Genomic DNA, 11,977 nt, shown 5'->3' with positions numbered 1-11,977 from the left:
GACGGTTCCCAAGCGAACACGTCGGCATTGTCCCGGAGGAAGGTGATGAGGGCGCTTTCCTATTCGGCAGTAAGGTTCGCACCGACGGTAACGGTGCGCTCCTTGTCGCCGGCTTGGAGGGGCAGCTTCTTCACCTTGGGGGCCTCCTCCCGGAGCCCCTGCCCCTTGCCGGGACGCGAGCTCGAGCCTGCGCCTCCCACGGCAAGCTCTCGCTGGGTAGCGTGGGCCTTCTTCGTTGCTGGGCATCGCCCGGCAAGCTGTCGTCCCCGACAGCATCCTCGTCGCCAGCGTCAGCTGCGGCAGCGGCCCGGACGACCTCACCAACGCACCAGGCCGCGTCCTTGAGGTCACACCAGATGGAGAGGACTCCATAGACGGACGGCATCTTCATCACGCCATAGGCGCAATGCGTGGCCGCCATGAACTTGATCAGCACGGGCCGACCAAGGATCCCGTTGTAGGGCAACGGGGTATGCACCACGTCGAACACTATGTGCTCGGTCCTGAACGCTTCCCGGGACCCGAAGGTGACCGGCGGCATGATGCGTCCCAGCGGGCGCACGATCCCGGGATTCACCCCCCGGAACGGATCGGTGGGCTTCAGCTGCTCCACCGGCAGCTGGAGCTTTTCCACCAGCCTGGCGGACAGGAGGTTAAGCCCCGCTCCGTTGTCCACCAGCACCTTGGTCACCGTCATATTGCTAATGATCAGCGAGACGACGAAGGGTATTACCCCTGAACCCAACTGTCGTGCTGGGTGATCGTCGGCGCTAAAGGTGATCGGCACGTGCGACCAACTCAGCAGCTGTTGCAGCTCCGCATCCGGCAACAGCGCGCACACGTCGCGGGAGAAGCGCTTCACCACGGCGTGGGATGGGAGAGCGTAAACTCCCCCATGGATGCAGGCGATGCCGCGAGGCTCCTGGAAGCCCGGCTCGTCGCCGCCAGTACAGTCGGACTTGCGCTGCTCCTCAGCGCGTGCCCTGGCGCGTCCCCGGGGAGGGCATTCTCGGCCAGCGCGGGGCTGACCGCGGCCCCCTTGGGGTTCATCCCTGTCCCCGTCTCCTTGGCCTCCCTGAGGAGGGGGAGGGTTCTCCCCCTGTCGTGAGGCGGGTGGCGCGTCCCCACGCTCCGGGTTCTGCCCGTGGCCGGAGCCTACCGGGGCGCCCTCGCCTTGCGGCTGCTGGGCGGCCAGGGCGAGAAGCGCTTCCAACTCCTCGCCCCACGTCTCATTCGTCGGTGTGCCCTGCTGTAGCTCGTACCGCACCATGATGCGCGCGGCGACGATGGCTTCCGCCGGGGTTCGGGCGGGGGCCAACCGGTTTCCCGAGCGCCTGCTTCCCGCCCTGGCCCCGGACGCCTCTGGGCGCTCAGGGTGCGAACCCCCAGGGGTTGCTCGCGACGCGGTGTGCTCCTGGTGCCGCTGCCACAGAGCATCCTCGGCCCGCGACTCGACTCGCTGGCCGGCGCGGGCGGCACCAAGCCTGCTCGCGCGACTGGCCCGGGCACTGGGGGCAGCCGGTCCCCTCGGCCGATTGTCCGTAGATGGCCGAGGAGGCGGGGGAGGCAGCTGTGGTTGCTGCACTCTCGAGGGCTCGGGGTTCTCCTGAGCCCCCGACTCGGGCCGCACGTCGTGCGACCGCGTGTGTGCCACTGGGGCTTCACGCGAGTCTATCCCTGGATCACCAGCCCGCTTGGGGGGCATGGCGACTAGTCCCGTCGGCGAAGAAAGCGAGGCCGACGTCGATGCTAACGCCGCTGCAGGCGGTTACCGAGGAGCTCAACTCCCGCACCCCCTACCTGGCACGCCAGATGTCGTCGTGCGGTGCTTCGACACCGGGGGCGTGCGGCCACGGCCCCCTTTTAGGTTCGGTGGGGGCGTCGGGGTTCGCCACGGCGATCGCCGGCACGGCTGATGGGGCCCTGTTGGGCCGGCGAGATGAAGCACTAGAGGTGCGCGCTAATCCAAGAACAAACACACGCATGTTTTTTACACTGGTTCGAGCCACCCGGAGGTGTAAAACCTACGTCCTGCTTGTCTGAGCTGGTATTAGTTTAGAATCGGGTGTTTACAAGTTGCCGGGCAAGTTCCCGGGCTTCCTCTCACTGGCTAGGTACTCCTTACTACTCTTTGCTAGTGCTGGAAGCTGACTATGAGTTGGTCGAACTCCGCCCAACCGTCTACTGAAGCCAACTAATCATATGCCGAACCCTTTGACCCTTGGCGAGGGTCCTCCTTTTATACTCAAGGGGATGCCACAGGTGCCACGGTGCATGAGCTACAAGTGTCGGGCGGGGAGGCATACAACTCCCCCCGGTGAGCTGGTGGCGCGCATGGATGCCACCTCCGCCGCTAGGGGTCTAAAACCTCTAGAGTAGGATTGCACAGCCACTGTTCCTTTGATCGGACGGGTAATGCCTCGTCGGTCGGCTCATTTAATAAGCCGTGCGCCTTACTCCTTGCCCTAGTGGGACCGCGCATCCCACGCCCGCCACGCGTCCTCGCGGCGTTGTTGATCTGGCTACTGGGCCCCGCGCCTGAGGCGGGGGCATGCGCCCGGAAACCCCCTGTCCCGGCAAGTCGACCCCGGGAAGCGCCCGGGCCCAACGCACCCGGGAACCCCCACCCCCCCTCCCCCCCCGGGGAAGCAGCTTCTCGGGAGGTGCCCAGGCGGGAATATTCCTGGAAGCCCCGCTAGCCCCTTCCGGGTTGGTAGCTTGTTGGGATGCTCATAGACGCTCCCCGAGATGAAACCTTCCCGGGAACTCGGGAACGGGGCCCACGCGTCACGCGGCGGTGGTACCCCGGGTGCCACTGGTGCGACAGGCTGCCCTCGGGTCGTCATCCGGTGGCATAGTAGATAAGAGGTACGTGTTTGCAGCAACCACGGCTCCCTATGGCGTTCGGGGGAGCCTCCCCCTGGGTATTGACTGTCATCAGTTCATCATCTAGACTGCGTGTCATGCCGATGCGATCTCTCTCGGGGATATTGTTCAACCGAGATTGATAGCGCGGCGCTCTATATCTGGGGGCGCTTCGGGAGCACGCACTGCGACTCTGCACTGAGAGCTGTCGGCGGACACTCGAAGCGTCGGCGGTCTCTCGCCGTCGCTATAGCTCCGCCTGCTCATCTCGCAGTCGAGCATGCGTAGTGTTCAACGCATGGTGATATGCCATCATCTCGTTGCGCGTGGCGTCTGCCGGCAGAGGGGCAGTGCCGTTAAGAGCAGCCTCGACCCGCACTTCCTCTTCCGGCGTGAGAATGATTGTTGGGTGATCGGTGGCCTCGCCTCCTGCACGCGCCTCGGCGAAGATGGTTCTACCAGCACGGCGTCTATCTCCACTACTCGCCTACTTCCGCCACGAAAACCTGTGCTAGGGTTTTGTGAGGAATCGCGATTGTATCCTTGGGGTTGATTGCTGCACTCCAACAGGTATTAACGATGTAAGGAGTGGGATCTTTAGCGAGCACCGAGTGATGTGAATCGCACTCGGTGCAAAAAAAATTGGCCAAAATTGGCCCTGCCTCACCCAGCGAACGCATCGGGGGTGAGTGATCCGTCGATGATGCCTTTGAAGAATTGCAGATTTGCCTTGTGGGTGACGGATCTGCGAAGCTGACAATTCCTTCGCGGCTGACTCGGAGGTTAAAGCCTCCGAACGACATGTCCAAAAGACCGTCGAGGTTGCGGAAAGTGGAGCGCAATTCCGGCGGGTGAGCTGAGAAGCTCAAGGACCGGAAGCGGATCGACCCCTCCGTGATTGAATCATTGTGGATTGAGAACAACATGGTCAAAAATATCGTAGATCTGATGCACTTTTTCCCCACAGTCGGCGCCAATGTCGAGGGGCTACCTCGGCAATACCCTGATTCGAGGGTTTTCGACTGAAGGAGAGCACGAGGTGCACCAGCGATCTTGTCGACTAACAAAGACTAGGGGAGCCGCAAGGTTTACCCAGGTTCAGTGCCCTCGGAAGGTAAAACCCCTACGTCATGCTTTTGGTGTATTGTATTGATCGGGATTACAGAGGAGCTATGAAGCTACAATGCACAGATGAATCTGGCGTGAATGTGTAGAGGTTCCCCTTCCCGACTCCCCCTCCTAGCCTTATATACTGGCGGCTAGGTCTCGGGCGTGATAATCGGGAAGGTTACAATCAAATCAGTTTATTCTGGTACGATAAGATCACGTTCCTTGACTTGAACCGCACTTTGAGCACTACTACAAAACACAACATAAGTGACGGGCCTTCTCCGACCGCCACTGATGAACCTCATCAGTAACGGGCCTTTCCCGCCCGCCACTGAAGACCCATCATCAGTGACGGGCGCACAAAACCCGTCACTGATGACCCCTCATCAGTGGCGGGCAGGAAAGACCCGTCACTGATGACCCCTCATCAGTGACGGGCACAGGACACCCGTTACTAATGGTCCAATGCAAAAACTTGTAAAAATCACCAAAACACACATCATTGCCGGCCTTATGTCTGTGCCCGCCACTGATGTCCCCAGTAATGCTGGGCCGAAAAGCCAATTTAAGGCCCAGTCCAGTTCCAGTCCTAGGGTTTTGAGGGAGGGTATAAAAATCCTACAGCAGGGAACTCCCTCCCCAGCCACCGCACATCTCTCCCTCCTCCCTGCTCCCCGCGATTCTCTTCCCCTCCCCGGCCGCACGAATATCTCTCTCTCCTCTTTCCTTCCTCCCGATCCCCTCCACACCAGCTCCTGCCTCTGCCTTCCTCCACACCGGCCGCCGCCCCTCTCCTTTCCTCCATACCAGCCGCCGCCCCTCCACACCAGCCCCAGCCCACACCGGCCGCCGCCCCTCTCCTCTCCGTCTCGCATGGCGTCCAGAGAAGCAACAGTGGCCCGTGGCGCCCAGATCTCTCGGCCCTCTCACTCGCTGAGTCTCTTCCTGCAGCCGTGGAGAGGAGCCACCGCCCTCAAGCCCTCCTGCCGCTGGATCCGCCGGTGGTGCCCGGATCTCTCGGTGAGTCTCTCTCTCTCTCTCTCTCTCTCTCTCTCTCTCTTATTTCTCTCTCCCTCTCACTCGCTGGGTCACTTTCTGCAGCCATGGAGCACCGCCGTGGAGAGGAGCCACCGCCCCCAAGCCCTCCTTCCGCCGGATCCGACCGTGGCGCCCGGATCTCTCGATGAGTCTCTCTCTCTCTCTCTGATTTCTCTCTCCCTCTCACTCGCTGAGTCTCTTCCTGCCGCTGGGTCACTTTCTGCAGCCATGGAGCACCGCCGTGGAGAGGAGCCGCCGCCCCCAAGCCCTCCTGCCGCCGGATCCGCCTCCGTCGATCGGCGCTCGAGTTTGGAAGCAAGTTGATTTTGCGAGCAGATTTGGTATTTGGTTTTGATTTGGTGTTTGCGAGTGGATAACGCCGGTGCGGTGAGGTCGACGGGCTGCTGTGTGGATTTGGGGCTGGCCGGGGGCCGGCCACTTTTTTTTTATTTTCTTCAAATTCACATCAGTGTCGGGCGTTATGGTGTGACCGTCGCTGATGGAGAAAGCATCACTAACGGGCAGCCGGCCCGTCACTAATGGTGCACACATCAGTAACAGTAAGTTAGTAAGGGGCGGCCTGCCCGCCACTGATGTTGTTTTTCGCCCGTTACTAATGAAGGATTCTACAGTAGTGGAGGGACTCACCTGCATATAATTGTTGGGCCTTCGAGTGGACCCCTTGATGGGCTGCATCAGGTATATGAAGGCAGAGTACTCCAAAAGTTATTCCCTCGTCACCCGCCCGAGCAAGGTGGCCGTGCCGAGGCTGGTGTTCCACTGGAGGGCGCCGACTGGGACCTGCCGAGGGAGAGCTACGTGCTTGATTTGCTCGAGGACGAGGACGGCTCCGGCAGCGGGCTGTGCTTGGTGATGAATTCCGCGGGGGATAGCGATCTGACCATCATAGGTAACTTCCAGCAGCAGAACATGCACGTCGCCTACGACCTGGAGAAGAACAAGCTGGTCTTCGTGCCCGCGCGATGTGACAAGATGTAAAATCGTCGTCTAGAGTTCATGCATGCGCCAATGCGCGCGTGTAGAGTTCTACGTACATATACCTACTGGTTCTATAGGTAAAATCGAGCGCATCGATGGAATTACTTACGCGTGTGCTCCGAGACTCCCTCCCATCCAAAAATATTTTCGTGTTTTAGTTCAAAATTCTTGTCGTGATTTTAGTGGTACACAACAAGAATTTTGTATCGGATCAGGGAGTAATTATCGTGGCACCGTGTGGTCGAGGACCTCTGGCATGGAGAGCCCGCAGCCCATGCAGCGTGTAGCAATGTACTCTGTATGTTTCTAAATATAATTTATTGAAATATAGGTTTTGATAGTTTTTTTTTATAAAATTGATCAAAATTTTAAAAAAGTTCAAATAAGAGGTTGATAATTATCTTTAAGAAGTTTGACTTGAGACAAAGGTAGAAAATCTTGTGCTCTCTCCGTCCAACAAAAGATGTCTTGGTTTTGTCAAAATTTGGATGTATCTAGACATGACTTAATATATAGATGCATTCAAATTTAGTTAAAGTTGAGACATCTTTTATTGGACGAAGGAAGTATTTAGAAATGGAGGTAACAGTCGTCTTTATTTTATCTTCTTCTTTTCTCCATGTAATGAAACCGACAGAATGCGCACCTTCCTTTACAATCAAAAAATCAAAAAAATACATGAATAATTTAGTGAAATGTTAGTGCAATTTTTATTTTTATTTTACAACGAAATTTTTGTTTTGTAGGTTATACATGTTGAGTCAATATGAGATTCAGATGGTTTGCAGGAAACTGCACCCGACTAAACAGTCAAAAAATATATGAAGAATTTTGACCTCCAAGCCTCTCCATCCTCGGATGTAAATAACCAATTTTTGTTTCTTCCTCCGTTCAACAAAAGATGTCTCAACTTTGACTAAATTTGAATGCATCTATACATTAAGTCATATTTAGATACTTCAAATTTTAAGAAACTTAAGACATCTTTTGTTAGACGGAGAGAGTATGAAATATGACAGACAACACTGCCAAAATATCAACTTAAAAGCTAAGTACATCTGTACATTGTACATGGAGTGACCGAGTGACAATTAATGGCAGAACAACACCTATGACTAAGTTGTCATTGATCCAATGCAACGCCTTCAAGAAGGAGATCACGCACGCGCGCGTGCCGACTTTGCTGGACAGGACGCTCCCACCCCCGCACCGTCGGACAGCCACTGACATGTCAGCATGAAACGAAATTCCTAGTCGTAGCCACTGACAACTAGATCTACACACCGGTCCTCGGTATATCCAGGGGCGGGTCCAGAGCACAGTGAGTGGGGTCCCGGGCCCCAAGACAATTCTTTTGTTTACACTAAAGAGTAAAACACACCGTTAGTCATCTAACTTGTGTTGACGGTCCAATCTAGTCCTCGTACTCTCAAAACGTTCATCTAGGTCATTAAACTTTAAAATACGGTGCAATACGATTCTATACGATGGAGACGTGCGTATTTTGCTGATGTGGCATGTATCTGACGTACAGGACCCACTAGCTGACATGATGTAAATTGCAATAACCCCCCTAACATCCCCACCCACACAAACCCATCATCTTCATCCTTCAGCTCCGCCTCTTTGCTCTTTTCTTGACTGCGGCAGAGCGGAGCGGAGCAAACATCGTGAATGCCTGCATGACGCGCGCTACAGCCACACGATGTCGCTTCTGGCGTCAAGCACCATGGGTGACGGCATGGCAGGGTTCCCCACCCTGCGGGCCGGTGGCCGAGCTCCGTGCCGCTCTCTCCCTCCTGCTGCAACAGCTGCAGCCGTCGGTGAGGGACTCGGCGAAGAGCGGGCGTCGCAGCCCTTCCTCTCCGATGCCGGCGACGGTGCATACGAAGGACGCGTGGAGCGGGAGGACGTCGTGTACTGCTGCGGCCTCCGCACAGACAGGCCGGCAGGATTGCATCTCGACGATGGTCACCATGAGAGCCATTCTCTCCATCCCCAAGCTCGCCTCGCCGGCTTCCCAATTCCTTGGCCGCCGTCAGGGCCCCATCGTCGATCCTCCTCCGCCACCTTCATGCTGACTCCACAGTCCACACCACCTCCTTCTCAAGCGCCACAAGCCACACTCCTTCATCTCACGCATCCTCCAATCCGAAGAGAACTTGAGGCTGAGCACTGGTATGCAGCAGGATTAGCTCGCTTCTGACCCCGTCCTCGATGAATTCCTCGCCCGCTCGGTCACCGCGCTCCGTCCAACTCCTGCCGCTGCTTTCCACACCCACACCCGCCATGTGCTCGACGAAATGCTCCATCGAGCTGCAATTGCAGACGAAGATGGTATTGTCCACCGAGCCGCTGAACAGGAGCGCCTCGGGCGCCGTGAGGCAGAACACGACCTTCTTGTGGCCCTTCAGTACGCTGCCGTGGACGAGGTGGAGGTTGCCCTGCCAACAGTTGACGAGCAGTCCGACGGGCCGCAGTAGAGCACGGGCGGCAGTGCGCCACGAGTCCACGATGCTCATGCCAACGCGTTCACCGCGTGCTCTGGCTGTCAGAACCATCACTAATGCATGCTGTTTGATGGCCCCACCTGTCAGATACGTGCCACATCATCGAAATACGTATGTCTCCGTCGTATAGGACCGTATTGCACCGTATTTTAAAGTTTGGTGATGTAGATGAGCGTTTTGAGAGTACGAGGACGAGATTGAACCGCCAACACAAGTTAGATGATTAACGGTGCATTTTACTCTACACTAAACAATGCTATATTTCACCTTTAATACCCCACTTAGCCTGTTAAAAGGCCCCCATTCTTCCTCGTATTATCTAGTTTTGCTTTAGTTTTCTTAAGACTGCCCCTGCCATCTTTTGCCCTGGGTCCGCCCCTGGTTATATCCAGATTCCATCCCCTAAAAGCTTGAAAAAAGACCCCACCGTCGATGCCGTCAACCGCAGGTTTCGCCGAATGGTAATTGTCGGTGCCGGCGATGCACTACGTCACGGTAGATTACCGCACGCATTTCAAAGTACGTCAATTTGGCTTCAAAGTGTATCAAATTTATATTCATGGCATTTTAAAAGTGTTGAATATACTCGTGTTGGCAAAATTATTTGACGCACTTTTATGGGCAAAATCTGCGGTTGAAGTGTCAAAAGTGCGGTTAAAAATCAAAATTAACTACATTTGAACAAAGTGCGGCTAGCATAGTGCGGGAAAATATCTACCGTGAGATAGTGATGGGAGGGAGATGGAGGAAGAGGCTATGGTCAAGAAGTGTGTTCTTTAAATTCTTTTGTTTATAATTGTTTAAGTCTCTAGTGGCCATAAAGCACATGCACTCGATCGATCACTGCTCTAAATTAGTTGAAACCGAGCATCATATCTCTTTCCATAGAGCATTGTCGATGAAAAAGGAAATCCATTACCTGGTGACTTAACCATAAGCCTAGCTGAGGCCTAGCGTGCTAGATTGCTGGGTAAGGTTAAGCTCAAAAAGAAAAAGATTGTTGGGTAAGGTCAAGGGATTCCGTGGTGCATGTTTTCTCCTGGGCCCAACAGAACAGGTGCGCACAAGTAAAAGTTTGGGCTCTCTCAAAGAAAAAAAAGAAAAGGTGCGGGCACGCATCTGAGTTCTCAGAGGTGCGGGCACGCATCTGAGTAGGCCGCAGCACGTAGGGACGGTGAAGCCTGAAGTGCTGGTGGAATTTCGGATTGGCGTTGCGTGGTTCTACCCGAATGCGGGGCTTTTGTTTTAGCGAACGAAGTGAGGGCCGAGGGGGCTTTTTTTTTTAGGGGACTGTTGGGCGCCCTTGGAGTCATTGGACGACAATGGGCTGTGGTGGTTGTACTCGAGCTCGGCGCTTAATTGGGCAGCGGATATTCGTCCCAGGCTCGCAGCCCACACACGAAATCTAGCGCGGGATTATTCGAAAAAAAGAAAAGAAAGCTAGCCCGGGAAGCTGTGCGAGCGGCTGTGGGCCGTTATCGAGTTGTTTGGGTGTTTACGTAGTTCGGCTTTCACAGTTCACATTGATAAGCCCCGACGCGTGGAAAAAGGCCTAAAGCGGTGTTTGAAACTCTGGAGATGCATAGGGCTGTATGCTCATCTCACATACTGTATTTGTTCCTCCTCTCTCAAAAAAAAACATACTGTATTTGTTCCCCTCAAAAAAAAACATACTGTATTTGTTCCTCTAAAAAATACTGTATTTGTATTCCTATAAAATAATACTGTATTGTTTTTTTTTGCAGGGTAAAATACTGTATTGTTGATTCTCAACAAAAGAAAAAACGTACAGTATTATTCAAAAAAAAGAAAAAACATATTCCCTCTGTTTCTAAATTCTTGTCGTGGTTTTAATACAAATTAGGAACGGAGAGAGTACTGTATTTGGTGTCAGTTTCGGTTTGGTTCTTATGCTCGCCCCCACATATGTCCCGGCTACAAAGCACGGAAGCAACTGATTGTTGGTGCAGGTCAATTTACGAGTTCTTAACTTGCTATTGACTGAACGTTTTTTTTTTAAACCGAACTGAATGGTTAACGTAAAGCATCTCGCTGCTTCGCTGGTGTGTTCTTTTTGTCCGGCGTGTCGTGATAACAAGAAAACGGAATATACTGACCTGCCCAGCTCACGACCGTTGGGTATCTTCATCCCATCGAACTCAAAGCTCAGTTTGCATGCCCCGTTCTTTTTTTCTTTTCTTTTTTGGCGCGGCAGACACACCGAGCAATTCATTTGCACTTTAACTAGGATCACACGCTTAATGAGCATCGCACGATCTGTCCGTTGAAATCGTACGTGAAATATTTTGCACGTAGGCAGGCCGCCAAATGGAAAATGGTTCACCTCGCTTTCCCTTTCCGTCTTTCACCGGCGGAATCCCCAAACCAGAGTAAAGTTTCCGGCACGGCGCCATTAGCAAATCAGCACTACTCGTGCTGGTTAAATTATTCGGGGACTTGGATGTCAACACTTGCGGCCCTGCCTTCCGGCCGGCAAGGATGCACTTCTCTAGCCAGGTAGTACCTGTTTAGGGAGGAGTAACGAACGTCGACGAGGCCTGCGAACTTGACATTGACTGTAGCGGTGGACTTGGCGGTACCCTACAAAACGGTAGGCTCCAATGTCCGATTCTGCCACTGCAAAGATGCTCCTGTACCGACTCCAACGTACGCAGAGTCCAAATACGTTCTGTCTCCTTTCTTGCCTTCCATCATAAAGAAAACTTTAATTAGGTGGATTTACAGTTTTGCCCCGACCCTGTGGCCTGTGCTGAGGCATGGTTAAGATATCGGTCAATGAAATATCCGACGTACTACTCCATTATTTTGACCAGTACAGATTTAGAAGTCTCGTGCCATTAATCCATTATGCATGCATGGAGCGAGCCGTGAGAGATGAAAAAGACGAACTTGCTCAAGTAGTCATTGGTTCGGTACCCCATCGAACTCGATTTCGCATACCCATTTTCTTTGCAGGCCGGCCGAAAGACACACGAGCGAATCATTTCAGATTAACTAGTGTAAGTCCGTCACTGGCCACGTACGTCCTCATCTATCGAACCATCTTGTCCTACTCGGCGGTGACAGATTTCATTTTCAGTGTTGCTAGATGCTAAGGTGCCAGCGTATGGGTTGCTAGCGGATGGATGGACTCTTCTCCTGACAGCAGTTGGCGGTGTCACACTTGGAAGCTGCGGCTCCGAGTGATCCCATGGTTTCGTATCTGTACTTGTATTATTGTTCAGCTGGTTCGACATGCAATTCGGATATTATTTTTAAAACATGTAACCAGCGTATGCATCGTCAAATTAAAAAAGAGAAGACCAGTTTACAACACCGCGTAGCAGTTGCAACACCACCAAATGGCCAAAACAAAACAAGAAAGAACTAAGAGGCGGCCTCGAGCAATGACCCGCTCTTAAGGTCCTGTTTGTTTGAAATTTTGCTTCAGCTTT

At 53.8% G+C, this 11,977-nt stretch overlaps 1 protein-coding gene across 1 annotated transcript; it reads left to right on the top strand.

The window, feature by feature from the left end:
• The first annotated feature begins 4,848 nt into the window (after nucleotides 1-4,848).
• Nucleotides 4,849-6,012, top strand: LOC106865671. Its single transcript, XM_014896259.1, has 2 exons — nucleotides 4,849-4,995; nucleotides 5,713-6,012. Exons 1-2 carry the CDS (start codon nucleotides 4,849-4,851, stop codon nucleotides 6,010-6,012), a joined length of 447 nt encoding a protein of 148 aa, XP_014751745.1.
• Nucleotides 6,013-11,977: the final 5,965 nt, after the last annotated feature.

This window comes from Brachypodium distachyon, chromosome 1, assembly GCF_000005505.3.
Source record: "Brachypodium distachyon strain Bd21 chromosome 1, Brachypodium_distachyon_v3.0, whole genome shotgun sequence".
NCBI classification, from domain to species: domain Eukaryota; kingdom Viridiplantae; phylum Streptophyta; class Magnoliopsida; order Poales; family Poaceae; genus Brachypodium; species Brachypodium distachyon.
Note: the sequence above shows the minus strand (reverse complement) of the source record. Positions and strands in the feature narration are given on the sequence as shown.